General features: G+C 40.2%; 1 protein-coding gene across 4 annotated transcripts in view; it reads right to left on the reverse strand.

Annotated features, from left to right (window-relative positions):
- The window catches only part of MYO5A (myosin VA), a 264,645-nt gene that overhangs the window by 217,282 nt on the left and 23,767 nt on the right, over window positions 1-23,596 (reverse strand). For all 4 annotated transcript variants that reach the window (XM_049904982.1, XM_049904981.1, XM_049904980.1 and 1 more), the window contains exon 2: window positions 4,950-5,060. In XM_049904982.1, coding sequence (XP_049760939.1) covers window positions 4,950-5,060 — 111 coding nt within the window. The remainder of the gene's footprint in view (window positions 1-4,949; window positions 5,061-23,596) is intronic.

Genomic DNA, 23,596 nt, shown 5'->3' on the forward strand with positions numbered 1-23,596 from the left:
GACCATGGTTTGAGGGGACATCTAGGTCAACTGGCATAACAAAATCTATTAAGAAAACATTCTGCATCCCATTTTGGTGAGTGGCATCTGGGGTCTTAAACGTTAATAAGTGGCCATCTAAATGCATCAATTGGTCTCAACCTCCCTGGAGCAAAGGAGAAAGAAGAATACCAAAGACACAAGGTGATCATGAGCCCAAGAGACAGAAGGGCCACATAAATTAGAGACTGAGACCAGCCTGAGACCAGAAGAACTAGACAGTTCCTGGCTACCACCAATGACTGCCCTGACAGAGAACACAACAGAGAATCCCTGATGGAGCAGGAGAACTGTGGGATGCAGACCTCAAATTATCGTAAATAGACCAGGCTTAATGGTCTGACTGAGACTAGAAGGACCCTGGGGGTCATGGTCCCCAGGCCTTCTGTTAGCCCAAGACTAGAACCATTCCCAAAGCCAACTTTTCAGACAGGTATTGGACTGGACTATAAGATAGAAAATGATACTGTTGAGGAGCGAGCTTCTTGGCTCAAATAGACACATGAGACACGTGGGCAGTTCCTGTCTGGAGGGGAGATGAGAAGGCAGAGGGGGACAGAAGCTGGCTGAATGGACACGGGGAATATAGGGTGGAGAGAAGGAGTGTGCTGTCTCATCAGGAGGAGAGCAACTAGGAGTACATGGCAAGGTGTATATAAATTTTTGTATAAGAGACTGACTTGATTTGTAAACTTTTATTTAAAGCACAATAAAAATTTTAAAAGTTAAAAAAAAAAAAGCAGTTCTTCAGACAGAACAAGGGGATACTGCATGGCTTAAAGTCAGGAAAGGTGTGTGTCAGGGTTTTATCCTTTTACCATACCTATTCAATCTGCATGCTGAGCACGTAATCTGAGAAGCTGGACTATATGAAGAACAAGGCATTAGGATGGGAGGAAGACTCATTAACAACCTGTGTTATGCAGATGACACAACCTTGCTTTCTGAAAGTGAAGAGGACTTGAAGCATTTACTGATGAACATCAAAGACCACAGCCTTCAGTATGGATTACACCTCAACATAAATAAAACAAAAATCCCCACGACTGGACCAGTAAGCAACATCATGATAAATGGAGAAAGGACTGAAGTTGCCAAGGATTTCGTTTTACTTGGATCCACAATCAACACCCATGGAAGCAGCAGTCAAGAAATCAAAAGACACACACCGTAACGGGCAAATCTGCTGCAAAGGACCTCTTTAAAGTGTTGAAAAGCAAAGATGTCACCTTGAAGACTAAGGTGTGGCTGACCCAAGCCATGGTATTTTCAATTGCCTCATGTGCATGCGAATGCTGGACAATGAATAAGGAAGACCAAAGAAGAATTGACGCCTTTGAACTGTGGTGTTGGCGAAGAATATTGAATATAACATGGGCTGCCAAAGAACGAACAAGTCTGTCTTGGAAGAACTACAACCAGAATGCTCCTTAGATGCAAGGATAGCGAGACTGCATCTTACATACTTTAGACATGTTGTCAGGAGGGATCAGTCCCTGGAGAAGGGTATCATGCTTGGTAAAGTGCAGGGTCAGCATAAAGGAGAAAGGCTCTCAATGAGATGGATTGAAACTGTGGCTGCAACAATGGGCTCAAGCATAACAAGGATTGTGAACCTGGCGCAGGATCGGGCAGTGTTTCATTCTGTAGTACATAGGGTCGCTGTGAGTCAGAATCGACTAGACTGCACCTAACAACAAGAACAGCAAACTATACACAACAGGTTCTCAGTAACTATTTTTCATGTGATTTTTGTTCTTTGCTATTGTGTGCCGTTGAGTTGATTCCGACTCATAGTGATCCGATCCAATGTGACAGAGTAGAACTGCCCCATAGGGTTTTCTAGGCTATAACCTTTTGTTGTTGTTGCTGTTTTTTCTAAATTTTATTTCTTCTGTTGTTACCGTTGTTTAGAATATACACAGCAAAGCATACACCAATTGAACAGTTTTTACATGTACAATTTAGTGACACTGATTACACTCTTCAAGTTGTACATCCATTCTCACCCTCCTTTTCTGAGTTGTTCCTTCCCTATTAACATAAACTCACTACTCCCTAAGTTTCTTATCTTTGGGTTCCTGTCGTCAATTTGATAACATAAAGACAGTTCTTAAAAGAGCATAATAACACTCAAGTTAAGACTGAAACCCAGGTGGCACAGCGGTTTAGAGCTACAACTGCTAACCAAAAGGTCAACTTGATGGCAATGGGTTTTTTTGGTTAGGTAAGGTATTGTTTGTTTTCAAGAAGATTTCAGGGGATATTTTTGGTTTAAGGTTTAAATATTATCTCAGAGCAAAAGTTTCACGGGTTCTTCCATCCTCCATGGCTTCAGAAAGTCTGAAGTCCATGAGAATTTCAAATTCTATTCTGCATTTTCCCCCTTTTCATCAGGATTCTTCTATGGAATCTTTGATCAAAATGTTCACTAATGGTAACTGGGCACCATCCAGTTCTTCTGGTCTCATGGCAAAGGAGGCAGTTGTTCACAGGGACAATTAGCCATGCATTCCATATACTCCTCCTTATTCTTGTCTCTCCTTCTTCCTCAGCTGTGCTGTGTAAGTTAAAACCAATTGTTATACCTTGGATGGCTGCTTTGTAAGCTTTTAAGATCCCAGGCACTAAGCAATGACTAGGAGATTGAACAGAAGAAGCACTAAACATGTTATTAGGCCAATTAACTGGGATGTTCCATGAAACCATGACCCTGAAACTCCAAACTAATGCACCAAATCCCATAAGATGTTTCATTGTACATAAGTGGCCTCAGCAGCTACTCTTTTTTTTTTTTTTTTGTCATTGTTGTAAATATCTATCACACAACTTTTGCCAGTTCAACTGTTTACAGGTGTACAATTTATTGACAACAATTACAATAATCGGCTGTGCAACTCTACCCTTAATCAATGCGATTTTTCCATCACCATTAACCCTCGTTTTCCCCTTCCCTTCTGTCCCTGGTAACCACTAATAAACTTAGTTCTCTATACATTTGCCTTTTCTTGTCTTTTTATATAGGTGAAGTCATACAGTATTTGTCCTTTTGTGATTGGCTTAATTCATTCAGCATAATGGCTTCAAGCTCCATTCATATTGTAGCCTTCATTTCTCCTCATGGCCGAGTAGTATTCCATTGTATGTATGTACCATGTTTTGTTTATCCATTCATCTTTTGACAGACATTTAGGTTGTTTCCACTTTTCGGGTATTGTGAAAAGTGCTGCAATGAACACTGGTATACAAGTCTGTTTTGAGTCTCTGCTTTCAAGTCTTTTGGGTATATATCTAGAAGTGGAATTGCTGGGTCATATGGTAGTTTTATGGTAGTTTTATTTCCAGTTTTTTGAGGAATCTCTCTGATGGCTAATGATGCTGTGCATCTTTTCATGTGTTTGGTGTCCATTTGAATGTCTTCTTTGGTAAAATGTCTATTCAAGTCCTTTACCCATTTTATAATTGGGTTATTTGTCTTTCTGTTATTAAGCTGTCAAAGTTTACATATATTTTAGTTCTAAGATTCTTATCAGCTATATGGTTTCCAAAGATATTTTCCCAGTTGTTAGCTTGTCTTTTCACTTTTTTGGTAAAGTCTTTTGATGAACAAAGTTTTTAATTTTTATGAGGTCCCATTTATTTTTCTTCTGCTGTTTCTGCTTTTGTCATTATACTAGATAATCCATTATTAAAAGCTAGCCCTGAGAGCATTACCCCTGCATTTTCTTCTGAGAATTTTATGGTATTAGTCCCTAATCCATTTTGAATTTGTTTTTGTGTATGGTGTGAGGCATGGATCCTGTTTCATTTTTCTACATGTGGAAATTCAATTGAAGAGACCATTCATTGAAGAGACTCTTCTTTCCCCATAAAAGGGACTTAGCACTCTTGTCAAAAATCAGTTGACCACAGATGTGTGGGTTTATTTCTAGACTCTCAATTCTATTTCACTGGTCCGTGTGTCTGCTCTTATACCAGTACCAGGCTGATTTGATTACTACAGCTGTATCCACTTCACCACCAGGGCCCCACAGCTGTACATTATACTTTAAAATTAGGAAATGGGAGTCCTCCTACTTTGTTCTTCTCTTTCAGCATTGCTTTAGCTATTCAAGGCTCTTGCCATTCCATATAAAGTTGAGGATTGACTTTTCCAATTCTGTAAAGAAGGCTGTTGGTATTTTGATCAAGATTGTGTTGAATGTGTCGATCACTCTGGGTAGTATTGACATCTTAACAATATCAAGTCTTCCAATCCATGACCATGAAACATCTTTACATTTATTTAGTCTTCTTTCATCTCCTTCAGCAGTGTTTTATAATCTTTGTTGTAGAAGTCCTTTACTTTCCTGGTTAGATTTATTTCTAGGTATTTTATTCTCTTAGATGCTATTGTAACAAGGCTGTAATCTTTACAGAAGCAAATTACCAGGTCTTTTCTCTGTGGAGCTGCTGTTGAGTTTGAACCACTGACCTTTGGGTTAGCAGCTTAGCGCTTAACCATTGTGCCACCAGGTATTAGTCTCCAACAAATATCAAACCTTAAATTGGTTCCTTAGATGATGTTTTCTTAGGTAATATGAACTAATTTTAATTCCAGCCTACACAAAATACAGTTAAAGAGGCATAATCTTGGAGTGGACTAGATGTGAATCTAATCTTAATGATAATAAAATCATAGATCAAAATAATAAGATTTTTAAAGCATATACTATTTTCACTAACCTATGTTATTGGTAGCTCTCTTAGCACAGAAAATTGAGCTTACCATTTTTATCAAGTTACTAATTAAAGTATTAGATTAGATCAAAATTTAACTTCTAATTGAGGTCAAGTATGTCACAGTCAACTTACAAGTTTGAACTCCCTCGAGTTTATGCCAAAACAACAAATGAAAGCAAAGTTCTTACCTTTCCTTCCTCGAGGTGAAGCAGGAGGACTTTATCTCCCGGTTTATAATCCTTGAGCAGCTCTGCTGACTTCCAAACTTCCTCGGGATCAGGTATCCAGACTCTGGCAAACTTGAAGACAAAAAGGAAAAAAATTAAACTAGAAAATCAATTACTTTACAACGATATACAAAACATATCATGAATTTATTCATAATTAAACAATTTATGGCAAAAAAATCTTGGTCAGTATGAAATTTAATTTTTACATTATTAGCAGAAAAGCATTTTAGTCACAGTAGTACCACCATGCCTAAAGTATATAAAAAGTGTGCTCTGAAGAAATAAGTACAACTAAAGCCTGACTTTGCTTTATGTAGTAAATGCTACCTGAAAATGTCATTTTACGTAAAACAGTACATATGAAATCTACTTTTCCACTGTACATGGACTTTCACGGACCCGTTGGCAAACGTGATTTTGCAGCTCTGGTGTAGTGGTTCTGCCAGTTTCAGCAGCACAGTCATCTTTTCACAGTAGGGTTTACAATTTGAGGTTTTTACTATGGCTCTCATCCTGTGAGCTACAAAGCCTTAGTGAATTCTCAGCTATTCCTCAGGAGCCATGTGATGCGGAGAGGGGAGCAACCTGTAACTTTGAGCCACAGCTGTTTTACATACTAGGCATCTGAAATTTTTTCTAAAGAAAAAGTTCTGATGCTTAAAAAAAAATAGAAAAAGCTTTGTTGTTTAGTATTCTGCCTTCATTATTTTTACAGAGATGAGTGAAAAATGGTACAGATGGCCAATAATCAGCTTGGTTCTTGTAGCCTAGATACCATGAAAAAGGCATGGTAATTATCAGAGGTTCCTGAAGTGGCAAATCTTTAGCCTCAACTGGATGCTCTCTGGACTTACACCAGATGATTATGTGGTCAATTTTGAAGGAAAAGAACAAAATATATTAATATGTATGAATCCTGTCAAACATTGCACCAAAAAGTGTGCACTAGACCTTAATGCCCATTTTCAGGAACAGACCACATGACATTGAACAGATCGAACCTGGCCCTGAGCCTCTACTTGTATCTTCATTTCACATGACCTCACCTCTAGGTTTCATTTTTAATAATGACCAGGGTTTTAATTTACTTGGAGCTTCAAGCTTAACGAATGTTTGGATTTGAGTATGTTACATATGGTGCCACTACCTGATCAAGTATGATAATGTAGTAGATATTCTAAGTACTGGGCACAAAGAAGTTCTGTAGGGTACAAACATGTATGTAACCATGCCTTCCCAAGCAAAAGAGAAATTTATATGATCTGGGCATGGTCTGAAAATGAGAGAGAGGAAAAGGAAAAAGAAGGAAAGCAGAGAGAAGATCTGAGATTTGAAAGAATTTAAAATAAATGTGTTTCCCGTAAGAAAAACATTTCAACATGCCACTGTCCTGGATATTATGTTAACCTCTTTACTCACAAAGATTTTCAAGACTTCATATTGGGAAGCAGCTGTGGTATAGTGCAGTAATTTCCAAACTACTGGTTTTCAGGGCTGGTAAAATTAATAAAAAAAAAAAAAGAAGTTTGGGGACTGACATAGGGTTATCAACTTTTTGTTGTGCCAAGCAAAGAGATTATAAAACCAATAACCACTATCTAATATCACCAGCATTTTATAAAATAAAGGACACTGTAACACTAAAAGAGTAGGAAAATTTGCCATTACAATAATATCCAAATCCCTTACCATGGTCTATAAAGGCCTTCCTGACCTGCCCTCCTTCCTGCATCTGTGCTGAGGCCACACAGGCTTGTTCTGTCTCAGAGCTTCTGCATCTCCTCTTCCCTCTGCCTTCAATGTGCTTTTCCCAGATCTCCTGCACCTTCCTCCTTCACATTATTTAGATTTTAGTTACAATATGACCTCTTCAGAGAAACCCACATACTACCAGCCTTTTTCTATTTTATTTTCTTCAGAGCTTTTATTACTATCTGAAATTATTTATTATTATGTTATTGCTTGTTTACTTATTTATTATCTCTCTTCCCTCATTAGAACATAAGCTCCTTGTCTGTCTTGTTCAATAAGGCCTAGAACAGTACCTGGCACATAGCTCGCACTTAGTATTTGCTGAAGGAATCTCAGAATAAAAGGTATTCCCTTAAATTCAATAAAAGTAGTGTCGTGAAATAATGCACTGCTTTACTTTTATTATTAAAGAGTCATGAAAACTTTCCATCTGAAACCGTTCACAGGGGAAAGAGTGGTGCACTCGGCTCTAATCCCAGGGCCACCATATTGGCACCCGACTTTACTAGGGATGACAGCAGTACTCATCTTGTCCATCTCAAGAGATCAGATACATAGAGACATCAAGAAAAGCATAAAACAATATGTAAGTACAAGGTGCGGTTGTTACACTGTTTTTTCTATAAGAAGTGGTTCCCAGTTTTATACATCAAACATGTTACTGAAACTTGTTTAAAACTTTTTCACCAAGTAAACAGTTCATAAAGCAAATAATATCTGTACACACTACTAAAATCTTACTCATTCAATAAACACTTCTATGTACCAGTTGCTCTCACTCTGAAGCTCACTTTACAAAGCCACTATTTTTGTAACTTTCTCCGGAAGGATTTACTGTTCATGACTGACCTGCGTTAACACCTCAACAGGAGAAGGCTTGAAACTAAATCTAGAAGGAAGCTCCTTTGTGTTCTGTGTCAGTAGCAAACTCCAGCTCAGATTTTCACAAGTATTTTGCAAACAGTAAATGAGCAGGTACTTTGCCAAAGGCTAGATTTCCAAGAGCTAGAGGTTAACAGCACTTACACATTAGTGGAGGGAGGCTAAGGCCCTCACACTCACCAGAGGCTAAGGTATTTAAATGTCACCATCATAACCAACTTCCCTTATCCCTTATCTCTCTCGGGGAAAGTATCCAAGGAGAAACAGGTCAGAAACCAGTCTATTATTACCACTGTCTTTCTGTGCTTCTTTCCATCTTAACCTAAGAGATCAGTGCCTCTGCAGAAACAACTGTACCCAAACTGGGTCAATTTGGGGGCATAAGCCTTAGGTGCTCAAACCAAGGACAATCTCAACCTGACAATGCCCTTTCCTACTGCCTCTATCACTTCCAAACCTATCTCCCACGCTTACCCCAGGCCCAAATGCAAATACACAGGTAGGCCTGAGGAACTGGGTTAAACTTGTCCAGTCATATCCAGCGTAAAGACTATGGGAAGGAAGGCAGGAAGAAAAGGCCACAGGATCTCATGAGAAACCTGGAAATGGGAGACAGCAGTAAGAGTTAGGCAGGAATCAGACACATGTCTGCTTTGGTCAGGAAGATGAAGGAGGCCAGATGGAAGAGCAGAGGTGGACACACACCCTTTAAAGTCTACTCAGGGGCTTCAGGGTAAAATAGAAGCAGTTACCAAAATGTAACCCTAGCCAAAGTGAATCAGACTGGACATAGCCTCCAGCAGGGAAAGGAAGAAACCAATGTCTTGTAACCCAGCTGTATCATAATTAGCTAATAAGGGCACATCCTTTCCTGCAGTGGAGTCCTAGTGGTGCAGTGGTTAAGAGCTCAGGTTGCTAACCAAAAGGTCAGCAGTTGAAACCCACCAGCTGCTCCTTCGAAACCCTATGGGGCAGTTCTACTCTGTCCTACAGGGTCGCTATGAGTTGGAATCAACTTCCATGGCAGTGGGTTTGGTTTACGGGTTTTCCTGCAGTGCTCCCCATTTCCTGCTTTCCACTCATACTGTTCTATTTTAGTCTTAGTCCCTTGTTATCTTGTGAGGGTTCCTTAAATATGTAGTTTGTTATAGCTCAGATTTCATTTTAATTATTTATGGCTCTATCTAAGGAGTCCTGGTGGCACGGTGGTTAAGCACTCAGCTGCTGATCAAAAGGTTGGCAGTCTGTACCCACACAGCAGCTCTGTGGGAGAAAGACCTGGCAATTTGCTTCCATAAAGATTACGGCCTAGAAAACTCTATGGGGCAGTTTTACTTTGTCACATGGGGTTGCTGTGAGTCAGAATCAACTTGATGGCACCCAACAACAACAACATGGCTCCATCTACTTCCTCCACTAGACCATACACTCTATAAGCCATCTTTGAAGCCTGCTAAGGTCAGCCATGTTCTCTACCCAGGTTTATCTGTGCTGATTGTATTTAAGATGGAGGTAGGTCAAGGGAAGCAAAAGAGATGGGATAATTTGGATGAGAGGTGGTAAAGACAAACTTCACTGGCCTAGCTCAGAATTTTCCCGGGAGCCACACCTGAGCGCTTAGGGCCACCATTCAGGGTTGAGGTCGGGTATGAGTCAGAGACTTGGAGAAGAGAGATTCATGAAGTGATAGGCAAAGGAATAGTATATATTAATGTAGGAACTGATAGGAGAAGGAAAAACAAAGGTTTGGGAGCTGGAGTTACTATGATTAAAGGAAAAACAAAAACAAAAAAACTACAGGAGATGAAGAAAAGAGAAAAAGGCTTAAAAGAGATACTATTAAAAATGTAAACACATATAAAAGACTTGTGACAATTCAAAGGAACCACCTGATTAGAAATGAGAGTAAGAACAAAATACAGATTGGCTAGATTTTGTGGCAACAGTAAAATAACAGTAGCAATAAGAAAATAACAGTAGCACAGATTAAAGTTGCATAATAGCTTGTAAGGAAAATAAAAGCCATCTGTCCTTCCACAAAATACAATTTACTGAGGTCTGCTTGGTAATGATGAGGCAGTTATGACAGAGGCTAATGGAAGAGCACTGGGAAGGGAGGTCTGGGGGATATGCTTGCTCTGGTTCTCGCTGACAGGGGCACCAACCCATGCTGGCTCAGCCCAGCACAGCCCATGCACCTGCTCGCTGATTGCAGCTCTCTCTACATGCTTAAGGAGGCAGCAGGCACATTCTTGCTCTGTCCTACCACAGTGACAGCACTCAAGAGGCCCTCTGATAATGCAGATGACTCACTGGAGGTTTTGCTAACTTGTATTTCGTCAGTCAAGGTAGCCCTGAGCTGTAGGCACAAGCAGTTATTTCTGATGCCTCAGACACTCTGAGAACAAGAATAACCAGCCCCTGAATCCCAAAAAACCTGATTCATGTGATGCTCTCTCCTCCCTCCAAACTCCCACCTACACTGTCTGCATTCATATAGTCTGCTTGCATATCTTTCCTACATGCCCTTTTAAGTCATAAGCAGCTCAGCAACACAGACAGCTTGGCACATTTTTTGATAACCCATTGGGGATGTTTGCAAAAATAAATGCTTTATGTGACAGCGTTAACAAGCCTATTATAAAAACCATGTATCCCTCTGGGCTATGAACTGAATGTCCCCTCTCCTGAACCCTGACATTAATATTGATACTCCATCTGGTTACTAAGTAATTCATATAACCCCTTACAGGATTTTTTGGCGAAGGTGAAAGAAATTTAGGAACTACTACTCTAAAAGCACATAATTGGATTTTTTGGAGGAAAGGAAATGAGAATTATTCAAGAAACTAGAAAATTGAGAAAATTTTCACTTTTAGTATTGAATATTTTTTAAATTTATTATTAAATATGCCATACATATAAGGGAATATATATATATACACAAACCTTATACACATAATAAATATTTGTTGAATGAAAGAATGATATAATGAACTCCCATATACTCACCACTTAATTTTGGAAATAAAACACAGCTACTACTGGTAGCTATACCACAATGGAATATATTCTTAAGTTTTTCATCGCCCCCACTCTATTTTCACTCCCCGCTGCTGTTCTCCAATTAACACCAAACCATGGGTTTGCTGTACTCCAAACACGCCACCCTGCCTCACACTGCAGTGGCTTTGCTTAAGTTATTTCCTCTCTCCAGAATACCATGCCTCTCATTTTTCAGAAGCAGACTCGTATTTTTCATTCACATTTGTGTTTAAGTGTCAGCTCTGTTAAGAAGCACTGCCTGACTCCTCATCATCATTTGGCTCTCCATCATCAATGTCCACATTACTTCAGTCAATCCTCTACGAGAATCCTCATCCCACTAAATTATGACTTTGTGTATTTATATCCCTCTGGAGACTGTAAGCTCCTTGAAGGAAAAGCTGTTCTTCTTCAGCACTTAACACAGGGCCTGCCCATAACCGTTTCTCATTAAACTTTTGTTATATGACTGCTCTTGGCCTCAAACATTTTACCCCAGGAGGCAGGAGAAGGAATTGCTGGTCTTCCAAACTAGGATTTCATAAAAGACTCTCAGAATCTTCTGAAAGGCTCTATATTTCCACAGAAAAAAATTCACGTGGAATTAGATGAGTCAAGTAGGAAATCTTGGTGTAAGAGAAGGAAAAAGAATCAGGACTACAGAGATGGAGAAGCAATGACACATCCATCTTCTCCACCCCACACACACCCAAACCCATACCTCCAGATAACTAATAATTAATGTGTTCAGAGTGGGAGCTACCCCTCATCTCCAGTACACAGATTCAACTCCACACCCCCCACCTCCTGACACTACCACAAATTCCTCACTTAGAAGGCAAAGAAGTATTGTAACCACCACCTCCACCAGGCATGTCCCGGAGCAGCAAAGTGGGAGTAGATGGGTAAAAAGGTAAGCCACAGGGCCTAGAGTAGGGTAAGGAGTCCCACTAAAATAGAGGAAAAGAGAAAAGAAAAATGTGGAGGTGTTGACACATGGTGCATTCTGGGCAGGGCTGGATGTGAACAGCATGGTGTCCTGTGTACTCACACAACTTTACAGCAATGCTACTGATGAGCTAATCAAGCAACCCACTTCACAGGACTTATCAAACACAGTAAGAATGTACACTGACATTTATTGAGCACCTTCTCTGTACCTGTAGTAATTTACATTTATAATTTCACTTAATTATCTCAATAATTCCCTTATTATTTCAACAGAAACCAAGGCTTAGATGGTAAAAATGGTGGAGCCACAGTTCAAGTCTATGTCTACTCTAAAAGCCACACATTCTTTCCACTCCATCACACTTCACCTTTAAATACAGTGGACTTCATTATGAAGAAACTCTCCCCGAGACACACACCTCATAATTGCTCCTCTTGGTATCATATGGAAACAACTAGTGAACTGGTCCATGTCATCGGGTGAGACTTAGAATATCTCCTGTAAGACAGTGTGCCAAAGCCACACCCATCAGCCTGGCATCCAACCTGCAGTGCTCAAATTGGCTCCAATCACACAATGAGGCTCTGCCAAAAATGAGGTTAAAGAATAACAGCTAAAACCAACCTGAGGATTCCAAGGGCTAAAATTTTAATAAATTAATAATTCCAGGCTCATGAACTTCTATAAATGAAGAAAATGACAGGGTTGATTTATGATTTTTAATTTTTTTTAACTCTTAAAGTTAACTTGCATGTACTATAAAATGTACACGGTCAAGTTCCAGACAGCTTCTAGCAGGCTCTGAAATTATTTTTAATCTATGACAGAAACATGAACCTGTAAATTAACAACTGTTTTATTACCATCAAGTGGCAAAAGATAAATAATTTCATTTCTGCAGAATTTTATGTGAGACGGCAAATTTTTGGAATGAATACTTTTAGATACCGCAGCTCTTTAATATTTCTGTAAAGATTATTTTTGGAACTAGGTCTCACTTTATAAGAGCAGTCTTAATATGCACACCAAGAAAAATGACTATTTCTTTCTACAAGTAGCTAGTGATATTTGAGGATAAATTACAAAATTCTAAATAAGTAAAATAATCAAAAGCAAAATAGAATCACCAAAAAAGAAAGAAACTGTTACTGATCATCTTCGTTGTCAGTCTTTGTTCGATTAGGATGAAGAAAACTCCTAAGTTTCGTTTACTTAATTCTTACAATAGGTTTTATAACTGTTATTATTAAAGAAGTCCTTCAGTCAACAAGACAGTCTAAGAGAGTTTGAATAACTTGCCCCAAAGTCACTCAGCTAATAAATGGCAGAGGCAAGACTCAAACCAAGGCCAATCTCTGACTTCAAAGAAATGTTTAGGATATACAAGGAAGAGTAAGACAAGTGTAATTCCAACAAATCGCTTTCTTTTGATTGTGACCAAAGTTGCCCAATTAAGCAAAACAACTCAAACTCTCCTACCATTTTCAACATTTGCTCTCAACTTAGAGAAAAATATAAAAAGGAATTCATGTTAAAAAGGTATCAAAAAAAAAAAAAAAACAACCAAACTTGCCCTCGAGTCAATTCCAACTCAACAGGCCTCTGTATATAGATGTCTTTTCCCCACACAGCATATCTGTCACCCTGATAAGTGATTTAGTGCTGAAGTAAATCATGCGAAATAAGGAAAAATTTTTTTATCTTAAATAAAATGTTGCAACATAATAAAATTTGAAGGAATCATGGAATTAAGTATCAAACAACATATACATTATATGAGATGACATAGATAAGTTGCTGGTTATAGATTGAACTGTGTCCCCAAAAAATATCTGTCAACTTGGCTAGGCCATGATTCTCAGTATTATGTAATTATCCTCCATTCCCTGATCTAATTATCTTCCGTTTTGTGATCTGATGTAATTATCCTGTGTTGTAAATCCTGACCTCTCTGATGTTAATCAGGCAGGATACACGTTACAGGATTAGGTTGTGTCTTCGGTCAATCCCTTTTGAGTTATAAAAGAGATTAAACAAGCAAGGAGATATCCTACCACCAAGGAAGAAGAGCCGGGAGTGGAGCACATCCTTTGGACCCTGGGTCCCTGCACTGAGAACCTACTAGACCCAGGGGACGACTGATGCCAAGACACATGGAGATTTCCAAGAAACGCGAGGACCACAGATGTTGAAAGGAGACAAAGACCTTTCCCCAGAGCTGACAGAGGGCGAAAGCCTTCGCCTAGAGCTGGTACCCTGAATTCCGGCTTCTAGCCTCCTAAACTGTGAGAGAATAAATACCTGCTTGTTAAAGCCATCCACTTGTGGTATTTCTGTTACACACCACTAGATAACTAAGACAGTGCCCAAAACACTGCCTGGCAAAAAATAGGCAGGCTTGCTTAATACCCTGTGAAAACCTAGCACCAGTATTTACTTCCTTTCCATTTGTAGCAAGTAGCTCCCTTTGGATTCCTTTCTGGCTTTGGGGACAGATACTTTTAGGCTGAGATCATGGGCTGGCACTTGCTAGCTTGTGTTGGCTTGGAGACAAAAAACAGGCATACCTTGTTTTCTTACAACTTCATTTTATCGTGCTGCACAAATACCGTGGTATTTACAAACCTGTGTCGAGCAAGCCTATCAGCACCACATTTCCAGCAACATTTGCTCACTTTTTGTCTCTCTGTTACATTTTGGTAATTCTCTAAATATCTCAAACTTTTTCATTGTTATTATTATCTATCATGGTGATGTGTGATCAGTGATCTTTGATGTTAATATTGTAATTGTTTTGGGGCGCCATGAACTGCTCCTGTATAAGATGGAAAACTTAACAGATGTAGTTTGTTTTCTGACTGCTACACCAACTGGGTCTTCTGCCGTCTCTCTCCCTCTCCTCAGGCCTCCCTATTCCCTGGGACATGACAGTTATTGAAATTAGGCCAATTAATAACCCTACAATGGCCTCTAAGCATTCAAGTGAAGGGAAGAGTTGCAAGTCTCTCACTTTAAGTTGAAAGCTAGAAACGATTAAGCTTAGTGAGGAAGGCATGTCGAAAGCCAAGACAGGCCGAAGCTTGGCCTCTTGTGCAAAACAGCCAAGTTGTGAATGCAAAGGAAAAATTCTTGAAGGAAATTAAAAGCGTTACTCAGTGAGCACATAAATGATAAAGCGAAACAGCCTTACTGCTGATACACGGAAGGTTTTTAGTGGTCTGGATAGCTCACGCCAGCTACAACATTCCGCCTTAAGCCAAAGCCAAACCCAGAGCAAGGCCCTAACTCTCTTCACTTTTATAAAGGCTGAGAAACGTGAGGAAGCTGCAGAAGAAAAGTTTGAAGCTAGCAGGGGTTGGTTCACGAGGCTTAAAAGAAGCTGTCGGCATAACATAAAAGTGCAAGGTGGAGCAGCAAGTGCGGATGCAGAAGCTGCAGCAAGTCATCCGGAAGATCCAGCTAATCAATGAAGGCGGCTACACTGAACCACAGGTTTTCAGTGTAGATGAAACAGCCTTACACTGGAAGATGATGCCATCTAGGGCTTTCATAGCTAGGTAGGAGAAGTCAATGCCTGGCTTCACAGCTTCAAAGGACAGGCCGATCCTCTTGTTAGGGGCTAATGCAGCTGGTGACTTTCGGGTGAAAGAATGCTCATTTATCATTCCGAAAATTCTAGGGCCCTTAAAAGTTATGCTAAATCTACTCTGCTTGTGCTCTATAAATGGAACAACAAAGCCTGGATGGCAGCACGTCTGTTTACAACATGTTTTACTGATTATTTTAACCCACTGTTGAGACTTAACTGCTCAGAAAAAAAGACTCCTTTCAAAATATTACTGCTCATTGACCATGCACCTGGTCAACCTAGAGCTCTGATGGAGCTGTACAAGGAGATTACTGTTGTTTTCACGCCTGCGAACACAACATCCATGCTGCACTCTATGGATCAAGGAGCAGTTTTGACTTTCAAGTCTTATTATGTAAGAAATGGCTGCCATTGATAGTGATTCCTCTGATGGATCTGGGCAAAGTAAATCAAAAACCTCCTGGAAATCATTCACCATTCCAGATGCCATTACGAACATTCATAATTTACGGGAGGAGATCAAAATATCAACATTAACAGGAGCTTGGAAGAAGTTGATGACAACCCTCATGTATGACTTTCAGGGGTTCAAGATTTGCACTTGATCCTCTAACAACTCCAAACAGCGGCTGGTTCCTTTGCATCTACCATGCTGTTTCTCTTTTACTTACGTTGTTCCCAAGCATGACAAACACTTTTCCTGTCTTCATCATGCATTTAATGCCTACATGTCCTTTAGGGGCCAATGTCTCAGCAGCATGTGAACGAGCTGACCTCAGGCAACATACCTGAACTCTTTCCCTGGCTTTTGAGACACCCCATTCTTGTTGTTTTCCTCCTACCTCTCAAACCAATTCTTCTCAGTTTTTTGTGCCAGTTCTGTCTTCTCTATCCAATGTCTAAATGTTGGAATTGCCCATTTTTTCTGAGCTCAGTCCCTTCTCTCTTCTAATGTGGTGTTAAGAGTTCAGACTTTAGGACTAGACTGTCTGGGTTCTGTTGCTTACAAGCTCTGTGGCTTGCCTGTGCCACAGTTTCTTCATCTACACTGAGGGTAATAATAACGCCTACCATACAGAGGTATAATGAGGATTACATCAATTAAAGCATTTCAAAAATAAATTAATGATTAATAAGAAAAATAATAAACTAATACATGTAAAGCACTCAAAACTAGCACAAAGAAGGCAGTAGGTGTTAGCTATCACCATTAATATTATTATGAGATCAGTTATCACTATTATTTTTATATTTATACTGTATCCTACCCACTCTCATGATTTTATATATCAATTTTCCCCAAATTTCTGTCTCTAGCCCAGACCTTCCTACTGAACTCCAGACTCACAGACCCACACAACTCCTAAAATCTCTACATAGACGTCTCAAAGGCATCCTAAACTTAACAAGTCCAAAATAGAACACTTCATCTACCTCCCTTCAAATCTATCCTTCATGTACCTCCTTCATCTCAATGACAGACAGGCACCTCCACCCAGATACTTAGTTGCTCTTGGGAGAAACCTGGTCCTTTACACCACCCTCTCCTTTACTCCTATATCAAACCCATCACTAAGTCCTACCTACAATACACAGCTACATCAGTTCACCTCTTTCCATCTCCACAACACCATCTGAATCCTAGTACCACCATCTTTCATCCTAATACTGGAAACAGCATTCCCTTGAGCTTTCCCTCCCCGATTTCTATACAGCGGCCAGATTGATCTTTCTGAAATGGAAAAGGCTGATAGTGTCTCACACTTGCTTAAAACCCTGTAAAAAAACTGGGAAAAAAACAGACAATCTCTAGATAGCCCCCTGTTGTTGTAAAGTACCGTCGAGTCAGTTCTGACTCATAACAACCCTATGTAACACAGAACGAAACACTGCCCAGTCCTGCGCCATCCTTACAATTGTTGTTACACTTGAGCTCACTGTTGCAGCCACTGTGTCAATCCATCTTGTTGAGGGCCTTCCTCTTTTCCCCCGACTCTGTACTTTACCAAGCATGATGTCCTCCAGCAACTGATCCCTCCTGACAACATGTCCAAAGTCCATAAGACGCTGTCTCGCCATCCTTGCTAGAAGCAAGGAACATTCTGGTTGTACTTCTTCTAAGACAGATTTCTTCATTCTTTTGGCAGTCCCTGGTATATTCAATGTTCTTCGCCAGCACCATAATTCAAAGTCATCAAATCTTCTTCGGTCCTCCTTATTCACTGTCCAGCTTTCACATGCATACGAAGTGACTGAAAACACCACGGCTAGGGTCAGGCGCACCTTAGTCTTCAAGGTGACATCTTTGCTTTTCAACACTTTGAAGAAGTCCTTTGCAACAGACTTGCCCAATGAAATGTGTCTTTTGATTTCTTGACTGCTGCTTCCATGGCTGTTGATTGTGGATCCAAGTAAAATGAAATCCTCCACAACTTCAATCTTTTCTCCCTTTATCATGATGTTGCTCATTGGTCTAGTTGGGAGGATTTTTGTTTTCTTCATGTTGAGGTGTAATCCATACTGAAGGCTGTGGTCTTGGATCTTCATTAGTAAGTGCTTCAAGTCCTCTTCACTTTCAGCAAGCGAGGTTGTGTCATCTGCATAACGCAGGTTGTTAATGAGTCTTCCTCCAATCCTGATGCCCTGTTCTTCTTCATGTAGTCCAGCTTCTCGGATTATTTGCTCAGCATACAGGTTGAATAGGTATGTTGAAAGAATACAACCCTGACGCACACCTTTCTTGACTTTAAACCAATCAGTATCCCCTTGTTCTGTCCAAACAACTGCCTCTTGATTTATGTAAAGGTTCCTCATGAGCACAAGTAAGTGTTCGGGAATTCCCATTCTTCGCAGTGTTATCCATAGTTTGTTATGATCCACACAGTTGAATGCTGTTTCATAATCAATAAAACACAGGTAAACATCCTTCTAGCGGAAATTAGGCACAAGCTTCCAAGAGTCCTCTCCAAATGGAGTCACATGGGACGCACGTAATTCTCCCAGCAACAAGTTGTAACAATACGTATGAAATGTTGTCTACCAGGGAAGCTCATTAGAGATTCAATGCCCTAAGTTTTTACTAGGGGGGCTGGTCACATAGGCACCTTCTCCCTAGCACACACCAAGATTCCAGACTCTAGAGGGAAAGCAGGTGTTCAGCACAAACACATTGTTTATACAAACTGTTTAGGTGTAGTGAACCACTTCTATCAATTAGGGTGGTGAGAACCCTACCCCAAGTCCAAGTGCTCAGACACCAACCTGGTAAGCAGGGCCTTTCAAAGGACATGAATCAGGCCTGCTATAACTCGTTTTTTGCACAGATACATACTGAAGTATTTTGGATAATATGACAGTATGTTTGATCTGCTTTTTGGGAGGAAAATAAATTATAAAATAATAATATGAGAGGGCAGAAGTGGGTAAGGGTATGGCACAAGATTGGCTGTGAGTTGATATTGTTGAAGATGGGGAATGGGTACATAGGAACTTACTGTGTTGTTCTTTCTAATTTAGTGAATGTTTGACATTTTTCCCTAATAAAAAGTTTGTTTTTAATTACAAGAGAAAACTCAGAACCAGTGCTTAGGCTGTGAATCAACAGGTCCGTGGCTTGTGGGGCTGATGACCAGAGCCTGTAGAGCCCTTGGGGCTGTCATCAAGCTCTGAGGGAAAATAGGTTGTCACAGGCCATGTGAGAATAAGCTTTGAATCTTGACATGCAGGAGTCAGATAACAAGAGACTGAGAGACAGAGGTAGAAAGGGTAGCCTATTGTGCAAGGCAAACTATACCTTGGAGCCAGAATTTTAGAGTGATTTGATTATAGCCAGAGATTAAGTGGCTGGAAGATGATCTTAATTAAACCATCTACTGAGTGTTGCAAATCAGATTTATTATACTTTGAGTCATTAATCGCTGAGCTATAAAATGAATATCTAGCCACTCTTTCTCCAGCATATTAACAAAAATGGAGCATTTTTTTTCCATTTCAAAAATGTGTTCTTTAACACTGTTACATGCCACTCACAATAATATTACACTCTGAAAGACAGTAGCCTCAGAGTGACTAAAACCTTGACAGCAAGTTTCAAACACTGGAGATACTGAGTACTGAGTCACTGCTATTTTGGTTTACTCAGGTGGGGTAACCTGGTGGCGCAACTGGTTAAACGCCCAGCTGTTAACCAAAAGGCTGGTGGTTCAAATCCACACAGCAGCTCTACAGAAGAAAGAACTGGCCATCTGCTTCAGTAAAGATTACAGCCAAGAAAACCCTACGGGGCAGCTCTACTCTGTCACATGGGATCGCAATGAGTCCATTGATTCAGCAGCACTTAACAAGAGCAGGGTGAAATGGAGGCAAAAGTATATTCTTTCCTCCAAAACTACAAATAATCAGTAATCAGTAACAAATTATTTGAAATGCAAATATAATGAAACCATGTTTTAGGTTTTATTATACAAAGGTGAAAAAAAAACAACTAAAACCCCAAGGGTGAACTACGAGCATAACAAGCTTGACTGCTGGCCACTTGCTCTAACACCTCTGCAATATGACAGATCAGCCTGTAATAGAAAAGAAAGATACAGAGAAAACCAGCCCAAATCAGCAATACGAGCCCTTACATCTTCCCTCTATTATGTGAAAAAAAACATGTTCATCACTGAACAATGCCTTCCTTGGTCTCCAAACAAAAAGCATTAATGGGTCACCATCAATAAAGCATCCCCTATTAGTGGAAACAGCTTTTTACTAATTCATCCATACTCTGTCATCCATGTTTCAGCATAAGATGAAATCTCTCACTGGGGACCAGAACAAAGCCTACAGATATACAAGGGACCAAGAGTCTCTTTGGCTCTGTCCTAAAACCCACAAATCTTTCCTGCCAGAGAGAATGAAAAAGCATATCAACTCTGTAAACCATATCATCATGATTTGAGATAGGTTACAAATATACTGTATAGTATTTAGTCACAGGTTTCCTTCAAGATAACATTCTAATTAAATGAACCTAACCAAAAAAACCCAAACACATCGCCAACTCACAGCAACCCCACAGGACAGAGTAGAACTGCCCCACAGTGTTTCCAAGGAGCAGCTGGTGGGTTCGAACTGCCGACCTCTGGGTTAGGAGCCAAGCTCTTGAGCACTGCACCACCAAGGCCCCAATTAAATAAAAAGGTAGCATCAATTCTTGTTACCTGTTACCTGGGTGCTAGTGCCAAGTTCCCCAGCAAGTACTCATGCTTCTGCTAAATTTATCTACCTGAGCACTTTAATACCTAGGAAACCAACTACTGCACAGACTTTATAATAAATGTTAAAAGTTGACAATACCATTATTTCTCGACAATGTCCAAATGGTAAATGAGTTTTCCTTATGCTACTTATGAAACTCAATGTTAGCCAATAATCAGTCATTTTTGAGATGTATACAAAAAAAGACTTAAGCCTAAAGTACCAAAAAAATTGCAAGTTTATAAAAAATTAACTTTACAAAGTACCTAAAATTTAACTATTTGAACCTAAGAACAAAAAGCACAAATGGGCTCTGACTGGTCAGGAAAGAAGAAATAAAGCCCTTGCATGCACTAAAGCTTCGCCTGGAGGAGAAAACCTCAACTTCTCATTCAGACTCTAGTCTTATTTTACAATGTTCACATCTGTTGTTTGTTTTCCAAGTTTATCTCAGCCTAAAGACAGAAAAGTACTGTGGTTCTAAGTAACTTAAACTAACATGAGCTAACTTAGCAAGGAGGATTTTTAAGATATGGCGTTCTTCAAGAAGCCCAAGAGCAGGAACAGGGTTTCAGGAATGACTGGAAGCAGAGCTTGAGAAGCTAATCAAACCCTCTCTATTTCTAATCTCTGCTCCTTTCTGCATGTCTGCATCCTCTGCTTTCTGGGCCACATGGCCGGTAAAAGATGCCCACCGCACAGCTCCTGAACTTCATGTTTACAGGTCTAACCACAGTGAGACAGCTTCCCTCCTCCCTGGTAAAGTCCCAGGAAACGGACACTGAACGGCCCCATTTAGAACATATTGCCACCCCTGGTTCATTACAATCTAGGACAAGACTCCAAAGAGCATCTACTGCAAAAGGGGAGAAACTGTGAAAAGTACAGGGTACTAGAGAGCAGCCATAATGGAGGTAGGCCTCCAAAAAGGTTGACATGAGGTAATTAAGTATATGTCCAAATATCCCATAACACCTTAGTAGACACTGAGGGCTTCACTATTAAACACATTTATAATGAAGACATATCACTCAGAAAAGTTTAAAGTATATTCAATATAGTCTTTAGAAAAGAGAGATGATAATACTTATACTAATGGGATCCTCTACAAAGGACACTTGTACATTGCTGGTCGGAGTTTTAGTTGGTACATTCTTGCTGGATGCAATTTAGCATTATATACAAAGAACCTTACAAATACTCAGTAACTCTATCTTTAGAATCAAGTCTATGGAAAACATCCAAAACACATATGAAAATGCATCTTACAGATATTCATAACAGCATTATTTGTAATACTAAAATTGTGGAAATAACACCTAGCAAAAGTGTAATGGTTAAACAAACTATGTCCAGTCTATGTAATGATCTGAAAGTTACACAATTTGAAATGAATAGAAGCAGGGCCAAGATGGCTGAGCAGTCAGACGCTTCCGGTAATGCCTCTTATAACAAAGACCAAAAAAAACAAGTGAAACCATTATAGATATGACAAGCTAGGACCCCTGAACATCAAAGGCAAACTTAGGAGATGGACTAAGTGGCAGGGGGAGGGAAAGATGGTTCAGAAGCGGCAAGGACTTGCCGGACCTGACTCAGCAGAAACCAGTGCCCCTCAGGTACGATCCCCTGGAGCAACCGTGGCAGGGCTGGCAGTACCATTTGGAACGCAGTTTCCTGTGGGAGAGACAGCAAACCACGCAGTCTACTCACACCTCCAGAAACAGAGAACAGTGCTCACGGCAAAAGCTAAATACTTGCATTTATTGTACCGCGCCCCCGGCCCCCAAGCTGGCTTCAGGGGTTGTCAATTTCCCTGGGCCTGAGATACGTCCCAGTATGTGCCCTGACCCATTCTCCTGGCCTTGTAGAAGGAATATATTAACAATTGAGGGAAAAAATAATCTGCTAGCTCAACTAAGCTGGGGAGCTCAGGACAGAAGTGGCTCCTGTCCAAGCACAAACGGTCTACAGACATTGAATACCTTTCACCCCTTCATGGACCGTGTGAGCCCATTTCAGGAGATTAGGCCCTTGTTCCTGCAACAGTATATGTGCTTGAAATCTAACGTTGACTTTCAGCTGTACAGTGGAAAAGTGGGTTTTGATGTTTGACACCATTTTGCCTATTAAACAGGGTCCTCACCTATCTACATCAGGGGCCTGGGGACTGGTGGCTCCACCCATGCAACCTAGCCACCCCCAAAAGGGGTCCAAGGATAAGTGGTGCCTCCCAGTCCTTATAAACAAAAGCACTGGGTACCCATGGCCCACCTGCAAAACCCACCCACCTGTGCGCTCTGGGGAACAGGGACACGCTTTCCTCACAGGCACTCGGGGGACGGTTGTCAGCCCCCTGCCTTGCTCACAGAGAGTAACCCCCTGCTGCAACCAGATACCTGTACCTACACCAATCACCCCTGCCCCTCTAAGACTATAGGACAGAGCCTGTGGCACACTCTTGATAACCAACAACATGGACATCTGAGCTGAATCTATATAAGAAAATTGAATGGATTCCTAGGCTCATATACCTGGTGACAACTCTAGCCATTTGGTGACAGGAAGTTAGAGCTTCAAAAGGTGCAAATAATAAAGCTAGCACACGCAAGCACCCTATTTGGGCCTATCAAAACAAAACAAAGCAAGAAGCTACAATATAGTAAGCAAATATAAAATAAATTAATACAATAACTTATACATGGCTCAGAGACAACAATCAATATCAAATCACATAAAGAAGCAGACCACAATCACTTCAACAAGCACTCAAAACAAAGAATCAAGGAATCTTCCAGATGAAGATATATTCCTGGAATTACCAGATGTAGAATACAAAAGATTAATATACAGAACTCCTCAGGAGATGAGGCAAAATGCAGAACAATCCAAGGAACACAAAGATAAAGTAGTTGAAGAAATTAAAAAGGTCATTCAAAAACATTCTGAAAAATTTAAAAGGCTGCAAGGGAATCCATAGACAGACAGCAATCAGAAATTCAGAAGATTAACAATAAAATTACAGAATTGGACAACTCAATAGAAAGTCAGTGGAGCAGATTTGAGGAAACGGAAGGCAGAATTAGTGAGACTGAAGATAAAACACCACTGATATATTCAAAGAAAAATCAGGACAAAAAA

The sequence above is a fragment of the Elephas maximus genome, chromosome 12 (genome assembly GCF_024166365.1).
Source record: "Elephas maximus indicus isolate mEleMax1 chromosome 12, mEleMax1 primary haplotype, whole genome shotgun sequence".
In the NCBI taxonomy this organism is placed as follows: domain Eukaryota; kingdom Metazoa; phylum Chordata; class Mammalia; order Proboscidea; family Elephantidae; genus Elephas; species Elephas maximus.